This window comes from Myotis davidii, unplaced genomic scaffold, assembly GCF_000327345.1.
Source record: "Myotis davidii unplaced genomic scaffold, ASM32734v1 scaffold1332, whole genome shotgun sequence".
Lineage (NCBI taxonomy): Eukaryota > Metazoa > Chordata > Mammalia > Chiroptera > Vespertilionidae > Myotis > Myotis davidii.
The window spans coordinates 97,686-115,841 of record NW_006283155.1 but is presented as its reverse complement, the minus strand read 5'-3'; the positions used below and the strand labels follow the sequence as shown (position 1 = coordinate 115,841).

Genomic DNA, 18,156 nt, shown 5'->3' with positions numbered 1-18,156 from the left:
TAAAAAAAAAAAGGAATGAATACTTACATCTCAATATCCAAAGATCAGTGGCTCAAAAAAGTTTTAGAACTAATACTGGGGATAGAAGAGAGTGAGGCACAATTAGCATAAGGCATGAGGAGCAGAAGAATAAAAATTCTAGTAAAAATGAGATCCAAAAGCATTTGTGACACCTGCATTGGGCTAGAAATTGTAAAAAACACAAATGTGGGAACACATTCCAAAAGAATGTGTTGGGTTTCTAGAATACCCAAATTACCCACCAGAGGCAGTCTGAGAGAAATATGAAGTGATACAGGAAAAATGAAATGACAGAAACAGAGCCCAAAAGTTTAGATAGTCTCCATTCTATGAAACAAAGTCTTCCCACTTGGTATGAAAATCCAGTCCTCACACCATCTGGACATGAAATTCCTTTTCCAACTTCACCTCTCAATGGGTTCTAACAAATGATCTGAGTTCCACCTGTCCTTCAATGCTTACTATTATCTCCCAACTTTTCCACTCTGCCATTGTGCAACTGGAGCCTCTCTTTTTAGAATGTCTTCCACCTCCTCCTCTTTTCCTTTATTATTCCTTCCCCATTTTTTAAAAAAATATATGTTATTGATTTTTTACAGAGATTCAGGGCGAGCTATAGGGAGTTAGAAACATTGATGACAAAGAAACATCGATCAGCTGCCTCCTGCACATCCCCCACTGGGGCTGTGCCCGCAACCAAGGTACATGCCCTTGACTGGAATCAAACCCGGGACCCTTCAGTCCAAAGGCTGACGCTCTGTTCACTGAGCCACACTAGTCAGGACCATTCCTTCCCCACTTTGCACTAGGAAAATTCATGAGACACCACTTTCTTGTTTGGTCAACCCAACCTTTACCTTTCTCTTCACAGCCATTGGCAGCCATAAGACATCTGATTAATCTGATTAAACAAAGGATTAAGTTGAGGCACATTGCACAGTTCCTTTGTGGTAGGCTGATTATGACCCACAAATATATCAGGTCCTAATCCTTAGAACATTTAAATATTACTTTTTGGGGGAAAAGGTGCTTTTGAAGATTTTATCAAGGATCTTAAAATGGAGAGATGATCGTGGATTCTCCAGGTGGGCCATGAATGCCATCACAAATGTTATGATAAGAGAGAGCAGAGGGAGATTTGACACACACCCACGAAAGAGAAAGTTATATGAAGATGGAGACAGAGATTTGAATGACGTGGCCATAAGCCAAGATATGTTGGCAGTCACCAGAAGGAATGGATTCTCTCCTCAGGCTTCCTAAAAGTGCAGCCCTGCCAACACATTGATTTAACTCAGATACTGATCTGGGCCTTCTGGTGTCCAGAACTGTAAGTAAATAAATTTAGTCTGGAAATTAAAGAAAGGTGTTTAAAATAAAATCAGTATTTGAGCCTAAGAGCAGTCAAAGGAGACTAATATTATCCTTCATCACCTCCTCCCTTCTTGCCTTAGAGATAAACATGAGACCTAGAACAACAATTGAGAAAACAAAATCCACGATGATGAAAATGACAGAGAGAGAAAAGAGCAAGCCCGGAATTCTCACAACATCCCTACAGGCATCAGCCTAGGACTCCTTACCTATGGGTTACTGACTGTACAAAAGAAATGTATATCCCATCAGCTTAACCCACAGAAATCCTATATGAAACAGCTCTCCTTGACCCGGCTAACCAGCTTCACCTCTCCTCTCTGCTCTCTGCTAGCCCCTTCCTCATATCTCCTCAGCACACAGCCATGACTTGATACTTTCACCCATGAATCAGCGAGGTCCTTGAAGACAGTGACATTTATCTGTGTAGCCCCAGCATTTGGCCCAGTGCAGTCACATGCCAAGCAATCAGCAAAGGACCAAAAACAAATGGATAAGGTCTTGCAAAGGACATTAGGCCTGGAAGGTCCCATATGGCAGCCTTTCTGCTTATTACAGTGTCTTTAGAACAGGCCCGACTGCACATTCTTAATGAGCAAGAATGCCATTTGTTTCAGTGATTTGGGACCTTCCGTGTAAGTAGTGAAGGGGCCATACATACCAAACACTTCATCCAGTTCATTGCCTAATTTTTTCTGGACTTCTGGATGGCAACCCAATAGGTACAAGGCCCAGTTCATTCCAGCTGCAGTTGTGTCATGGCCCTACAAATGTAAGAGAAAAAAAAAGCATAGAAAGCAGAGTTCTATTGAGAAGTTTAGAGATTTTGAATTGGCCCTGGATTTGACAGCTGTGATGTGACCCCGGACAGAACAAGTTAATTTTATACAGTATGTTACCTCTGTGGGGAACAAACCAATGAAACAAACCCTTCAAAGGGGATGCCTCTGGGTACAGGGACATTCAATATGACAGAGTCACATACTTGGTGAGAGTGGCTGGGCTGGGCTAACAGGAGGCATTCCTAGGGAACTCCGTGCGCTGGACTGTTTTTGAGGGAATGAAAGTGTGACTTTCCTGAGCCAAGTGGCCAGATCTGCACTTCTCCACTGTCCCCCATTTGTACGGTCAGCTTTACTCGGACACCAGGGAGCACATGGCTGGTATTGAGCAATAGTCTCCACAACAGCAATATGATGAATTGCCCCATTTAAACCTTGACGAGTTTGAGGCAAAATTCCAAACATTTTGTAGAAACGAATTCAATTATTCTTCACAAAACATCCATGGGAGCCCAGCAGGCCTGGTTCAGTGCTTGAGCATCAGCCTATGAACCAGAAGGTCATGGTTGGATTCCTGGTCACGACACATGCTGGGGTTGTGGGATCGATCCCCAGTAGGGGGCATGCAAGAGGCAGCCAATCAATGATTCTCTCTCATCAATGATGTTGCTGTCTCTTCCTCTCCCTTCAATAAAAACACATTTCTCTGAAATCAATAAAAATATATATATTTTAAAAATCCCCATGGGATTATTGATACTGTTATTCACATTTTAGAGATGACAAACTGAGTCCCCAAAAGATGGTCAGTAGCTTTCCCAGGGCCTGACAGCTTCACAGGAGGTGGAGGCAAGAATAGGATGCTCAGAGTTTCTGATGGCAAAGCAGAGTCCACACTCTTCACCTGGGGGAGCATGGGGGATCCGGGGTGAGGAGAGTCCAGCTCCAATACTGATGATGACACCTTGGATGACATTATTCTCTCTTCGTTTAGGGTCTTTAGGCATCAGCCTCTTATTTACTGTCCTCATCTTATTGGGACATCCACATGCAAAATGGTAATTTCTTCAGAAAAAAAATGTATTTGAAAAATGAAAGATACTATTAAAACTCTTACAGGTCCATTTACCCTATGCAACCCAAGTGACCATTATAATATTTCATCTCCTGGGCAGAAGTCTCTGAAAGGCTTATTTTAGCTCCTAAGTGGAATTGTTGAGGACTTTTCTGCAATTTTCTGATGTTGGCATGATTGTATTTTCTCATACTTGCAATTTCTTTATAGAAATGACCTGAAGTCCCGACAAAAGCTGGCCCATGTCACTCAGTTGTTTAGCAAAGTCATAGAGGATGTGCTCTTGCTAAACAATTCTGATAGCTTCTCTTGAATTTAAAAATGAAGTTACTGTTTTATTTTTTTCTGCGACCTAAAGGCAGAAAACACAAAGCACAGAGCCAGCAAGAGCATTGGCGGAACTGCGCAGGGCAAGAATCCGCCAGACCAGGAGCTTAAAAGGCCTGGCACAGACATAGAAGCATGGAACAGATTGTTCCATCTCAGAGGGAAGGAGGGGGTGGGTGTGGGAGTGGGTGGGAAGAGATCAACCAAAGCACTTGTATGCCTATATGCATAACCCATGGACACAGACAGTAAGGAGGTGAAGGCCTGGGGTGGGGGGCAGGAGCTGGCCATAAAGGGTTATAGGGGGAAAACAGGGGACAAATGTAATACTTGTAACAATAAAGATTTTAAAAATAAATAAAATGAAATTTAAAAGTAAAAAAATAAAATAAAAGGCCTGGCATCAACAGCCTGAATCCTCTTACGGAGGAGGTCAGAATATTGTAGTTATACATGCTATGTCCTCTATTTCATGGGTAGAAGGGAAAAATTAGAACTTCAAAGAATGTTAGAGCTGCAAGAAAGAGATCGTTAGTTTGGTTTTTTTTTGTGTGTGTGGAAGTGAGAGCTTACTGGTGGGAAATGGATGTGTATGTGCAGGTGTGAGTGTGTGTGTAAGTGCACATGTGAATGTGTGTATGCATGTGTGGGTGACGGGACCACTTTAACATCAGATACCAGCCAATATCTGTTGCAGAAGAATGTGCCGGGCATGATGGTTGGTGCACATTAGAAAACTATGCACCTAGTCCTCAGAGCTGTTCTGTGAGGCCCATGCTATAACAGCGAGGACACAGAAGTCCCGAAAGGGCGAGGAGGGGCCCGAGGTCACACTTCTAGTATAGGTCAGAGCTGGGATTTGACCCCACAGCCCACTTTTTAGTGAATTAGATGTCCATTTTCGGCATAATGTTTCTTTTCTATAAAGTCATCTGCTTAAAATAGCCATTTAAAACTACTGATACAGCCCATCTTTCCATTTTCCACACAGGGGACTATGGCAGAGATCTGCAATGACTGGGCCTGTCTCCTCTGGCCAGTCAGCACAGACCTGAGAGAAGTCAGGTATGTGGACCCTTCACACCACTTGCTTCCTTCTACAGGGCGCAGAGCTTCCACCCTGGGGAGGCACTGCACCCAGGTGGCTGCAGGCAGAGCAAACACAATGCATGCAGTCCGCCATTGAAAACTGATGGTTTTCCCGTTCTTCTATTTCCAGGATATTCCACGTGCTGCCTTTTAACCCCTTCCCCAACAATTTTTTTGTTAAAAACGTTTCTTTTTCAGACTAATTTTTTTATTTTGGTTCTATATAGTATTTTTGATGCTGGTTATGAAAACAGTTTGTAACTCGTCTTCCTATAAACCATATTTTTTTTACCATATTTTCTTAGTATACTCGTCGACGACTGAAAAAGAACATTTTGTGAAAACGAGTATACACGTTTCTGCCGGGGAAGGGGTTAAAACCATTTCTTAATCTTTACTTGGTAAGCCACATGTTAAGAGCTTTTCTCTTTATAATATTTAATGTAGTTACTAGTAAAATTATCTTTGCGAAAAATTCATTTTTTTACCCAGCCTGTGTGGCTCAGTGGTTGAGTGTTGACCTATGAATCAGGAGGTTATGATTCAATTCCTCTTCAGGGCATATGCAGGAGGCAGCCAATCAGTGATTCTCTCTCATCATTGATGTTTCTATCTCTCTCTCCCTATCCCTTTCTCTATCTGCCTAAAAAACAATCAATAATACTATGTATTTTTAAATTTGTCTTTTTTTTTTTAATGTAAAGACCAGAAAGCTCCTTGGAATCACAAACTGGTTAAATTCTCTACTAGAAGGAGCTGGGAAGATGGTGGCTGGCAGGATGGAGGTGAGGGAGAGGGTGTGAGTGAGTAAGGAATTGACAGGGGAGTGTGTGGACATGTGTAGTGTGTGTGTGTGCCTGAGTGAGGGACAGTTAAATCCGGCAGGAGTATGAGAAGCTGACAGACCAGGCTCTCCTAGACAAGGAGCCCCTACCACTGCTGAGGGCACTTCCTGGGCTGTGGTGCCATCTTGAAGGGGAGAGCGGCCTATTCTAGGAACTCATCAGCACCACCACCCAGACTGACCTTGAACACAGCCCGCAACGCTGCAGCGACACCATCCAAAGACCTGCTGCCTCGTCCGCAGACCTGCAGACCCTAGGACATCTACCTCCAAGGGCGCATGGCTCCTGTAACAGTAAGGGGGACTTACAGCTTCCTGGCTCCTAGCATCTGGACACCAAGATCACATCAATTCAGTGCACGGGGATCCTGAGTTCCCGGCCCTGGCAGATGGCTCTCTGGTGCCTATGTGAGTCACCACTGGGTGTGCACATATCCAAATAAGGTCGCACAGCCCTGGCAGTAGAAACTCCGACTTCCCCCTTCCCAGATGCCTGCCCACAGAGACAGTGATCATGTGGTTTCAGCACACAGGTCCCCTGAGTCTGCCCCCCCAGCAGGTGGCTCCAGGGTGCCTCTCTGAGCCACCTCAAGGCATGACCTGGCTGCCAGCATCCAGTATCCATGGTAGTGCTGCTCCAGCACATGGGCCCCCTGAGCCACCACCCTAGCTGACAGCTCCTGGGTGCCTCTGTAAACTGCCACTGGGCACACATATACAACCATGGGCACACAGCACCCAGAACAGAAACTGGGACTTCTCGCTCCTCCGGTTGGCAGCACACCATGATCTTGCAGCTCCGGCTTGTGGGCCCCACGAGCACACAGCCCCAGCAGATGGCTCCTGGGACCCTCTGTGAGCTGCCATTGGGCGTGTGCCCCTCCAACCAAGGGCGCACGGCTCCCTCAACAGGATCCATGACATCTCCTCCTGGCTGCCTACCTCTGGACACCTTGGTGAGTTACTGAGGATCCGCCTCCCCAGACAAGGTCACATTGTTTCAGCCATAGACTCCGAGATTCCTACAACTCAAGCTGCTGGATCCTGAACCCCCTTTGATTCAGAGAGGGAAATCAATTTGGCCAGAGTCCTAGTGCCTCAACTACAAACTACGGTACAGCCGCCCCACAACATCCCAGGCTCCACGACCCTCGAAGTGAGTTACAGAGTGACGCTACCCCAGCAAGAGTCACACAAAACCAGCCAAAGTCAAAGTACCCGAGCCTCAGGCCCCAAGACCACATAATCCCAAGCCCATGCACTCTGGGAACTCATAGTGAGCACATACCAGTGAGACCTCAGGCAACCCTTTCCACAAGAGCTAGAACCACAATCACATCCACAAGAGCTTCCACAATGAAACTGGGGGTGAGTCACTTTGCCAATCCATGACGAGACTTCATCCACATTTAAGAAACTAACACTCAAGATGCAATTACATCAAGAGAACTCAAATAGCTCAAGTAGGAGGCTCCACTAGATCACCAAGCTCAGGAGAACTGAGAGACTGCATCACTGGGTCCCAAAAATCACCAACTACATTGCACCACCCCCAAAACAACCTGAGTAGCAAAGCAGTTGGATCTAAGACATAGAAACAATTAAAACATTACAGCAAAAAATGGGGAGACATAAAAACAATCCCAAAGGAAAGAAAAAAAGAATCACCAGAAAGGAAATTAAATGCAAGTAACTTATCAGAGAAAGAATTCAGAGTAATGGTTACAAGGATGTTCAAATGTCTGGATGATAAATACACACAACTCAATGAGAATTAAAGAAGCTGAATAAGAATGTCACCAACATGAAAAGGAATCAAGAGGAAATGAGGAATGACCTAGCTGCAATAAAGAACATAATAGAAGGCTTCAACAGCAGACTTGAAGAGGCTGAGGACCACATCAGTGAATTAGAAGACAGGGTAGGAAAAATGTTATCAGGCTTTTTAAAAATGTTAAAAACTTTTTTAAAAAATTCCTATAAATTGATTATTTTTTTAAGTTAAAAATAAATTGGGAACAGATCCCAAAATATTTAAAAGGTGGCTACAAATAATTCTTGCTATTTCATGTTATTTCTAATTTTACTATTAAATGCTTTAACACGTCTAACTATTAGTGCTGGCTATTTCTTCATCCTTAGCATTTTTAACTCCCAATATTAATTTTGAAAAAATCATTTTCTTGTATATAACAGGAACTGTAATTTGTTAAATGATGATACCTGAGTCTAACATGACAACGCAACATACCTCAAACATAAAAGTGTCCACTTCTTCTTGAATAGCCTCAAAGCTTAGCTTGTTCCCTTCATCATCCATCACATTTAAAAGCAGGTCGAGAAAAGCCTTGCGTTTTCTCTTGGAGAGGGTCGTGCCTCTGTCATCACTTTTACGTTCTTCATCTCTCTTTATTTCATTGGCCCGTTCATTGATGACCTGTATGAATGAAATGATCACATGCTTTTGTGTGGAATTTGATATGGCCTAATAATCCATTTTCCTGTGAAAATATGCTAGCTTCTTTAACTGATTTTTTCTAAGCCTTTTCTGTTCTGTCTCACTCAACAGGAAATTAGGTTTTTTGAAAATATAGTAAAGCTTTTTGTGAACATTTTAGGGCATTATTTGATAAGATTTTTAAAAACAAATATAATGTCAGACAAATACATCATTTCTAAGGACTATTTTTGCAGCCTTTCCAACATGGGAATAGAGTAGTAGTCTCCTGAATAGGGCCCAGCGAGTTGAAAGAACTCATGACAAAAAGTTGGGTGGTAGAGAGAACAAAATCTGTAGAATAAAAACCCAATGGTCCTAAAGCCATAACGACAAAGACCGGTCACCAGGAGGTGCCTTGATGCTGTGTCCCACAGCACCAGTGGGACTAGACTCTGGGTCCCAGGTCACACTGGTTCTGGGTCTTTCACAATCTCCCACTCTGTGTCCCTAGTCATTAAATAATAGATTAATTATAGATCACTCTAATTACGTGTTGTATTGGAGAAAAGAATCAGCCTGTACGCTTGCCGCTCCTTCTGCCTAGAATGCTCTTGCCTCAGAAACCAGCATGACTAGCTTCCTCCCTAGTTGTAGATCTCCACTGCCCATTGTCACACTGTCAGGGTCACTGCTACCCTAGTCCCTAGCACTCACTCTCTTCCTAAGCCTACTTTACCTTTTTTCCATTTCACTTACCACCTGGCATCGTATTTGTTATTTAGTGACTTACTCCTCCAACTTCAATGTAGTAGAAAATTTGTCTTTATTCATTGATATTTTTCTAACATTTAGAACACTGCATGGCATTTTAAAAATGTTCATCACGTATGTTTGAATGCATAAAAGAATGAAAGCCCCTGAGCTTAATTTGGTTACACATTTCAACTTTCTCCTCCTTTCAGGCAGTTGTCCAAACCTGCTTCTGCTTTGAATGAGCAGATCCCAAGTTCCGTAAAGACAAGCACCATGTCCTCTCTTTGCTTCTTGGTGGAACCCCTAGTGCCTGGCACTCAGTATGCAATTTTTTATATTATCATCCAATTTGGAATTCATTCATCATTGATACTGATATTAATGCATGAAATTTGAAGACAAGTATAATTAGATCCATAAAATACAAACTGTTTACCATTCACCTCCTGCCAGACAATTATGCTATACACCACTGAGGGTAGCTCACTCCAACATGTCAGTCATCTAACATCTAGGGACTCTAACAACTTGATCTGTTGGTGGAGGCAGTACTTCATGGTCAGGAAGCAATGCCATCATATTTTAAACTAAAATTTACAGCAAAGGATAAATATAATTACCTGACCACTTTTATCTGTACATTTAAATTATAATACATGTTTTCAATTAAAGTTTGCCTTTAATATATATATAATTTTAACACAAACACAGACTATATCCAAAACATTACTATTTCCTTGTCACTAAAAATTAAATAGTAATATTTAGTTAATTTTTATCTTTTCCAGTTTAGAGACACTGCTATAAATGCCCTTTGTCTTTGAAAACCATTGCCTAATCCAAACAGTTTTCAGATATTCTTATAACACAGATCCCTGTGTCTTTATTCCCTTAGCATAGCACCCAGTTTGTTAATAAACTACCATAGCTCATATCACATTTTGTAATTATTTATTTATAGACAACCTCCTCCAGTAGATTAACCTCCGCCAGTAGGGAACATTAATGACAGGGTATGTTAACAAACATAGGAGTCATACACTTATAAAAGTTCTAGAAAGTGACAGTGCACAACATTGTTAATGCCCCTAATGCCACTGAATGGTACATTTAAAATGGCTATTATGACAAATTTTATGTTATGTAGGTTTGTTCACAATAAAAAAAATGAGGACTTACATTGGTGGTAAAATTATGTAAGATCTTTAGGTTCCTTCTGTGGTCCCTTCCATCTTTAAACAAAAGGTACAAAACGTCATGCCAGAACCAAATCTTCTTGATTCTTCGATGTATCAAGTCACTCATCCTATAAACAGGATGTAAATGTATCAGCTGATATATCAAAATGTGCATTGCTTGAGTACCTATTTGGTGCCTCATTTCAATGAGGGTAATATGTGGCAACAATAATAATTTGTCTTAGTGGCTACTTAGAGCTCTATGCTTTATGCTCAAATGAAGGCATAGGTCATTACACATCTAAGGAAGCTTAAAAGTTAAATGGGTCCTTTAGAAAATGAAGAATGCATTGCAAAACATCCTTACTAAATGGTCATCTGATCTCTCCTCTATTTCTCCAGGAAGAGTTCCGGACCTCCCTGAGCTCTCTGTAGCTCTTATAACACTGGGTGGGCTGAAATCTGCCTGCTTAATGTCCACACATTTGTTTGATCACTCCTCTGGCCGTACTCTTCTCCAGTAAAGTGCCCCCCTGTCACATCATCCCGAGTCCCTCCCTCAACATTTCCAGTGGTGGAGCAGAGAGACCTAGATATGATCTCCTTTGAGAGCAGCTTACACACCAATTCTGCAGAATAGCCTATCCTGGTCACTCAATCTGTGGGCCCTATTGCTGTTTTCTTCTCGAATATCAACTTTATTTTTTCTTTCTAGGCAATTATTATAGTTTATAAACTTATACTTATTTGTTTCAATGCTTGTATCCCTGTTTTTCTGTACTGTGGACCACTATAAAACTAGTCAGTAACTTGTGTAATGAATGGCAGATTATATCCTATATAATAAAAGACTTACATGTTGAGTGTCTCATTGTGCAGTCGGCCATTCAATCAATCAAAGTGTAATATGCTAATGATAACACTTCGGCTGCTCAACCACTTGCTATGTCATGCCCTGACCAACAGGGTCAGATACTGCAACTGGTAGGTTAGCTTGCTGCTGGTGTCCGGCCAAATGGGACTGAGCAAGATGGGCCAGACATGCCATGGTGCTCTCCTGGGGTCCCTTTCTGGCAGGCCAACATCCCACATCTCGCCCTGGCCCTGATCATGCACCAGTGGTGTCCTTTGGCCTGGCCTGTGCTGTCTTGCAATCCAGGCAAGAGAACCACACCCCTACGCCCCCAGGTGCACAATTTTCATGAACCAGGCCTCTAGTAATTTAATATGTGTTAGAATTAAATGGGCAGTGGACTTAAAGACAGAATTCCTCAAATAAAACCATGGCCCTGCCTTTAATACTTGAATAATCTCAAGCAATTTTTCAAAGTAAATATGATTATTTCAATTTTTGAAAGTAAATATGATTAATACATACTCAGTGCAGAAAATATGGGAAGAAATAAATAATAAGAACTCAAGCAAGAAAGAGAAGCACATAACAAAAACAATAATCACAGCTAACATTCTGAAATGATATCTACAAGATTTTTTTAAGGAAAAATATTTTATACCTAGTGATTATCATGCTAAAAATATTGTCTTTATCTTCATCTTATTACTAATCATCATAATGTAATTTCTCAATATATCATAAAATAATCATTTAAAATTATACCATAGCCTGGCTGTGCCATACTTTCTACAATAAATTCTCTATGGTTAAAATACAAGCATAAATGATTAGGTTTATTTTTAGCACAATATTTCATTATGAAACAATGATGGTGAAACAATGAAAAAGGTACAAGACAAACCAAAAAATATTAGCGATATTTTTTAAAGCTTAAAACTTTCAATTCATGCACATGCCTTGTGTTTATTTTTTAGTGGCAAACACTTCAAAGAAGAGATAATTTCTTCTATTATAGAATTGTTCCTGTCCCCCTTTCACTCTTGCACCTTTAGTTTCTCCTACTCCCTGTTCCTGCTCCTTCTTCCCTCTGCCCTTCCTGGCAGGTTGGCTCTGCTCGAAGCCCTGGCAGTGGGTACTGCTTCTCTGGAGCCTAATTTAGCAGAAGGATCAGCCCCAAAGAAGCCAAAATCCTTTCTAACCCCTTCACTTGCCTTCCCAGTGAAATGTTATTTTCTATTTGGGCCATTGTATGTTTACACCATAGCTCTAGAAACAAATCCATGAGACGTACCACAGATTATATCTAAGGCACAAAGAGTGATGTAAAAAAAGCAGTTAAATTTTTCTCCGTCAACATGTTTTTCAAGCTTATTAACCAATATGTTGGCTTGTTCATTCATGACATCTAAGAAGTCTTCCAGAATGGTAAAATGGAAAGTGGGTGTTAACATTTTTCTCCTGGAGCGCCATTTGTTTCCAGTACTAGAAATACAAGACATGGTTACAAAGAAGAGAAAAGCAACATCCAAAGCAAGTAACGCATAGTCAAGACAACAAATTCTTCTTAATCTACAGATTCCCAAATGCTTTGGTCAGAATGTCAAGGGGAGACTTATATACAGTTATAGGATGGGCATATTTTAGATATTCTTCTATATTACCAATATTTAAAAAAGCTCTCACCAAAATTTTAGTAATTGTTCTAGACTTCTAAGTTCTGAGTTTCCAAAACTTAGAAATTTCCCCCCTTTATCCAACCTTAACCCTCTGAAGATCCAGGAGCTCCATGACTCTACTTTGATCTCTAACATCTTCAAATTCTCCAAAGTCCCCACCGAAGTCCTGCTTCCTCTTTCTCAGTTGATGGGGTCCTGTTGCTGGATGGCAGCTCAAGGACTGAGGTTACTGTGCTCCACTTCTCTGAGTATGACTGCCTTTTTTGTTGAATTTCCAAGATTTCCCTGCTCAAAACTTCTTTATTGAACACCGTGGCTAGAGATTACTCTACACCCTGGGTTCCTGTCTCTCAGAGGCCCGTTATCACCCAAACTTTTTAGCTTCTCCCTACTACCCGACAGCACATTCTTGCTACAGGAAAACTACCTCGTGTCAATGCCTGATATGTTACGCAGAAGACAGCTTTACCGATTTACACTGACTTACCTGGTAAGAAGTCCTAGGCCAAGCCATGGTTCTACAAACCTGTACAGATAAGACTTGTCAATTTGCTTTGAGCTAGTTAAAATTACCTTAGAAAGAGAGAAAATCATAATGAGAGATAGAGATATGAACGCAACCCTAATTATAAGAATACTGGGCTGGACACAACTACTTTCTAAAGTAACATTTCATAACCATTACCTCTTGGTGGTTCATTTTCATTACTATGACTCAAAGAAATGCAATTAGAGTTTGGAGCATACGAGTGTCTCTCACTCTTGGAGACTAGCTGTAGTTGACTAAAAAGAAAATGTCCAAGATAATTCTGACTCCTGCCATATGAATTAGGAGCCATGGAGTTGTTTATTCTGAGGGTAGGAGTGAGGGAAGAGAGGTGGTTGAAGCAAAGGATGAGCACATTTAGGGAGATGGAAATCACAAGTTCATGATTAGGTATGTTGATTTGGAGGCATTCAAGTTGCCATAGTCTGAAAGCAGGTATGAAGCTCAGGATTGAGGCTTATACTAGGTACACATTTGAATGTCTCAGGATATAAGTAGCATTGGGAACCATGGGTATAATTAGTTTGCCTGGAGCCAAAGTAAAGCAGAAGGGATGAGCATATGCAAAAAATGCTTCTCAGGATCCTGCTGCAGTTCCCTACTTTGGACAGATCTCTATCCACATGTACTAAGCCCACTGATACTAGGCCAGCAATGGCTGAAATCCCACATGTGGCCCTCACGCTATTTCCTCTGGACCAGTACATTGGGCAGTGTGGTACCAGAGACACTCTAAGAGTTTTACACAATGAGTAAGAAATATGTATCCAACCACAACAACCCTAGGAAATTTTGCTGTGAATTTTGCTCCATGAAGAGAAGGTCTGTTTATCCCATTTTTACTTCTTTTCCCAAATCCTTTGTCATCAAAGCAAAAGATAATACCCCCAAAGTCATGATAATAAGTAAAAGAAAGGAAAACAATTTTTAGGGATAATTTTAATAGCATGAATTAACAACATCTTCCCCATCAATATAAGATTAGTGTTCTCTTCAAAAAAATTAATTTGAAATAATAAAGGTATATTGGTTACTCTAAGCATCTTAAGGTAAACACATATATTTTATTAGTCTTTTATTTTTGTAATCTTAAAACAGTGCCTGTCAGATGATATGAGCTCATTTGTAGAAAAATCTATTTATGGTTCTGCTCAACTGATGATTTCCCAAAAATGGAGGACAAATATATTACTTGCTACCATATGTGTATAGATATGTAGAAGCTGCTACTCTTCCCAGATCTTAGACTATATCTGGAAAGCATTAAACGGCACCTTCACAGCTTAGATATTTAATGGAATCCTCATTGTATTGAATTCAATTAAATATAAGGATATATATTTGTTGTTTATTCTGATGAGATTCTCATACCATCAAATAAACAGTGAAACATTGATCATAATCACAATCAACTCACCTCTATAATTTCGGCTTTATACATGACTATTACTGGTACTGTGCCAAGCCAGATTTTTATCATTGGCACATGTCTGTTGCTTTCGGTGTAGTAAATCACCTGCTGGAAAAACTCTAGGAGAAAATATTTAATTTTAAATGAGTTCTTTACTGTGTCTCTTTTAGGATTTTTACTCTTTTTACTTTGGGCAACTCACTCAGTATCACGCAGATCTTTCACATCATGAAGCTAAACCACACAGTTGTCCTTACTAACTATCTAATGAATGAATTATGAGGCTAATTGAATTATGAATGATATATATTAACAACCTGGTTAACTGAGAAATGCCAAGCACTGTGGATGTTTGTGGTGACCTTATGACATGCCTTCCCCAAGAACACCGAGGTTGTTCAGTTTCTCCTGACCTGCACAGGCTACTCTTCTGTAGAAAGGGAAACCTGTCCCAACTCTCCAGCCCTGGTAGGCAGATGCTTCCCTTTCACCCTCTCTAAAACAGCATCGAAGTTCCTCAGCAAATTGAGAATAGAGCTACGATATGATCCAGGAATTCCTCTTCTGGGTATTTATCTGAAGAACATGAAAACACTAATTCAAAAAGATATATGCACCCCAATGTTAACTGCAGCATTACTCACAATAGCCAGGATATGGAAGCGACCTTAGGTGTCCATCAATGGATGAATGGATAAAGAAGATGTGATAATATTGGCCCAGCTGGCATGGCTCTGTAGTTGAGCATTGGCCTGGTCAGGACATATGCCCGGGTTACAGGCCCAACCCCAGTGTGGGGCATGCAGAAGGCAGCCAATCAATGATTTTCTCTCATCACTGATGTTTCTCTCTCTCTCCTAGTCCCTTCCACTCTGAAATCAATAAAGAATATAATTACTTAAAAGATAAATCATTGTCATTTGTGATAACATGAATGGATCTTAAGGGTTTTATGCTAAGGGAAATAAGTCAGACAGACAAGGACAAAAACTGTCTGATTTAACTCATGTGTAAAATACAATACCAAAAAGGTACAAATGAACAAATATAACAAAATAAAAACAAATTTAAGGATACAGACAACAGAACAGTGGTTACAGAGGAGAAGGAGAATGGAGAGAGGGCAAAGTAGGTAAGTAGGGTTAAACAAATGATCACAGATGGAAACTAGACTTTTGGTTGTGAGCACCCAAAAGAGTATGCAGACATCAAATTATACTATTGTATACCTCAAATTTAGATAATGTTATTAACCAATGTGAGCTCACGAAAAAAAAATTTTTTAACTCTTCTGTTTTACTAATCCTTCAACTTCTCAAATGTCTCAGGGCCTCTATAGAACCTCTTCTCTTTGTAGGAAAATCTTATTCCTACTGCTTTTTGTCTAAATACACTTACTTATTCTTCAAGTGTCATCTTAAATGTGATTTTTCTGCAAAGTCTTCTGTGATATTCTGAACAAGATTTCTGATAACTTCTCGGGTTGGCTTCCATTTCTAGTACGGGCACCAGATCTCAGTATTTCTAAATACTGTCCTACAATAAAATAAACCAATTCTCCTTAGAGAAGTCATTGATTTTAGGGCCAAGGCAGAGAAAAATACCAGAAGAGTGGAATATATTATGGTACCAGAAAATAAGGAAGTGCACAAAAAATGATGGGGAGTATCTAGGGTTTTCCATATGAACAATCATGTTGTCTGCATTCTTTTTCTTGCCTAAATGTTCTGACTGGGACCTATAATACTATGTTGAATAAAGTGGTGAGAGTGAGCATCCTTGTCTTCCTGAACTTAGAGGGAAAGCTTTCAACATCACATATGGTGTTCTTGCCAAAAATGCATAACCTCAATGAAACTCTGATAAAACAACAGACAAATCCAAACTGAGAGTGATTCTACAAAATACCTGTCTCAGAAAATGGGTCAAGGTCTTGATGTGTATGGAAAGACTGATAAAGATCACAGATTAGAAAAAAATTAATATTGAAGAACATAGCACAAGGAAGAACAAATACTGTATGCCAGGTGAGATTTTGATTTAAGTCATGGATTCCACAAGCAAGGAACATGTACCGCCAAAGGACCAGATCCCTACTCTCAAGGAATTTATAGTCTGAGGAGATGGTCACTGTGGTACTAATCACAGTATCAGATCAGATGAAATGGGTGTTAAATTAGAAGGTTAAGTCTGAGGAGTTATCGACTTTCATTGAAAGGATTGAAGAAATTCCAAGAAAGAGATGGTATTTGAGCATAAAAGAATGAGTTGGCTTTTTATAGGAAGAAAAAGGAAGTTAGGGTAAACAAAGCAGCAGACATAGCAGAGTAGAGGCAGGGAGGTCTGAAAATTGACTATAGGTTTAGCCAAAGCACAGGATGGGGATGAAAACATTGATAGATGAGCTTGGAGTGCTGGAAGGTTAAAAAAGTTGGATTTTCTTTTATAGTCTCTAGTCAATAACTGAAAGTTCCTGATGAGTACTAGAACCACAGTTATATTTTAGGACAATAACACTGAGGTGTGTGGGGGTCTGTGAAGAAATTGGTATTCCTATTCCAAGGATACAGGAAGCTTCTGGGGGTGGAATTAAATGCAGCTAGTGAGAGGGGCCCTGATCCTGCTTTATGGCTCGTCCTTATAGTGGGTGTGGGGAAATGGTGACCAGTAATCCCAACAACATTGAAGTAGGGAGGAAAGTTTGGGAGTTAACACTTTCTGTATTGAAATCCCGGAGGCCCCATCTGGGGAATGCAGCCCAGCATTCAGAAAGGTCAAACATGACAAAACTCTGGGTCAGGTCAGGAAACACTAAATTGGTGAGTGCAACCCAGAGGTGAGGGTTGGGTGGGGTGGGGGAACACAGTGACTAAAGGATTGGGGTACAGGGCCCAGGCCTCAGAGAAAAGACCTGGCAATTGTTACAATGAGCAGAAGTCAAACAACATGAGGTCACGGGAGGACTGGCTTTCTAATTAGGTTGGAAATGAGGCAATCTCCTAAAAGTGCTGGCAAAATCCAGGGAGGGAGGGATAAGGAGAGCAGACTAGCTGGGAGGCATGTGGTACCCAGGCTTCTTCTAGGCAGAGGGAATACCCCCATGACAGCAGCAGGACTAATGCCCACAGCACTGAGGCTACTAATATGAATGGCACCTGAGATTTTGACAGGTTGTTTAACAAGGGAATTTGGGCCCCACGGACAGACTGACATGGCATAAAAAACAACTATTAAACTTTGCAGCTCTTTTTCAGCACCAAGAAATGTTCACATACCCACCTCTCCCTGCTCCTTCTCCTATCCCTCAGCTTCCCCCACCCCTGGGCTTCAGGGCAAGCTGCTCAAAGTGCAGCGGAAGGCAGGCTAAAGCGCAGGGATGTCCATTGCCTGTGATACTGAATAAACAGTAGTAACTGTTTAAAGCGTTTGCACATCTGGGCCCCTCAAAACCTAATAATGAATCTTCTAAAATGGCTGACATTCATTCTGTCATATTTATTTGCTGTGGAAGGTAATTAAACATCAGACCAGAACTAAAGGTTATCCATGCCTTATGTCTTTTATGCCTCACCACAGTCAGATGAGAAACACTATTACAGAAGTTAGTGAACAACTGAGGAAGTTGTGCCCAGCTAAATAGTTGCACAATATCACAGCGCTGGTAAATATAGGCCCGGCTTAGTCCCCAAGGCACCCAGACACACAATGTGTCATCTTCACCATTACATCACGCCGATTCAAAATGCCTTCCAGTCAAACTGTTGGCTAAATTGCTATGAAAAG

General features: G+C 40.9%; 1 protein-coding gene across 1 annotated transcript in view; it reads right to left on the bottom strand.

Moving 5' to 3' along the window:
- Positions 1-1,926: 1,926 nt before the first annotated feature.
- LOC102762764 (cytochrome P450 4V2) overlaps positions 1,927-18,156 on the bottom strand; it is an 18,612-nt gene continuing 2,382 nt past the window's right edge. The window contains exons 2-7 of the mRNA XM_015563135.1: positions 14,380-14,492; positions 12,903-12,988; positions 11,997-12,221; positions 9,885-10,080; positions 7,764-7,949; positions 1,927-2,159 (exon numbers count right to left, since the gene is read on the bottom strand). Of these exons, the coding sequence (XP_015418621.1) occupies positions 1,959-2,159; positions 7,764-7,949; positions 9,885-10,080; positions 11,997-12,221; positions 12,903-12,988; positions 14,380-14,492 (1,007 nt within the window). The 3' untranslated portion in view covers positions 1,927-1,958. The remainder of the gene's footprint in view (positions 2,160-7,763; positions 7,950-9,884; positions 10,081-11,996; positions 12,222-12,902; positions 12,989-14,379; positions 14,493-18,156) is intronic.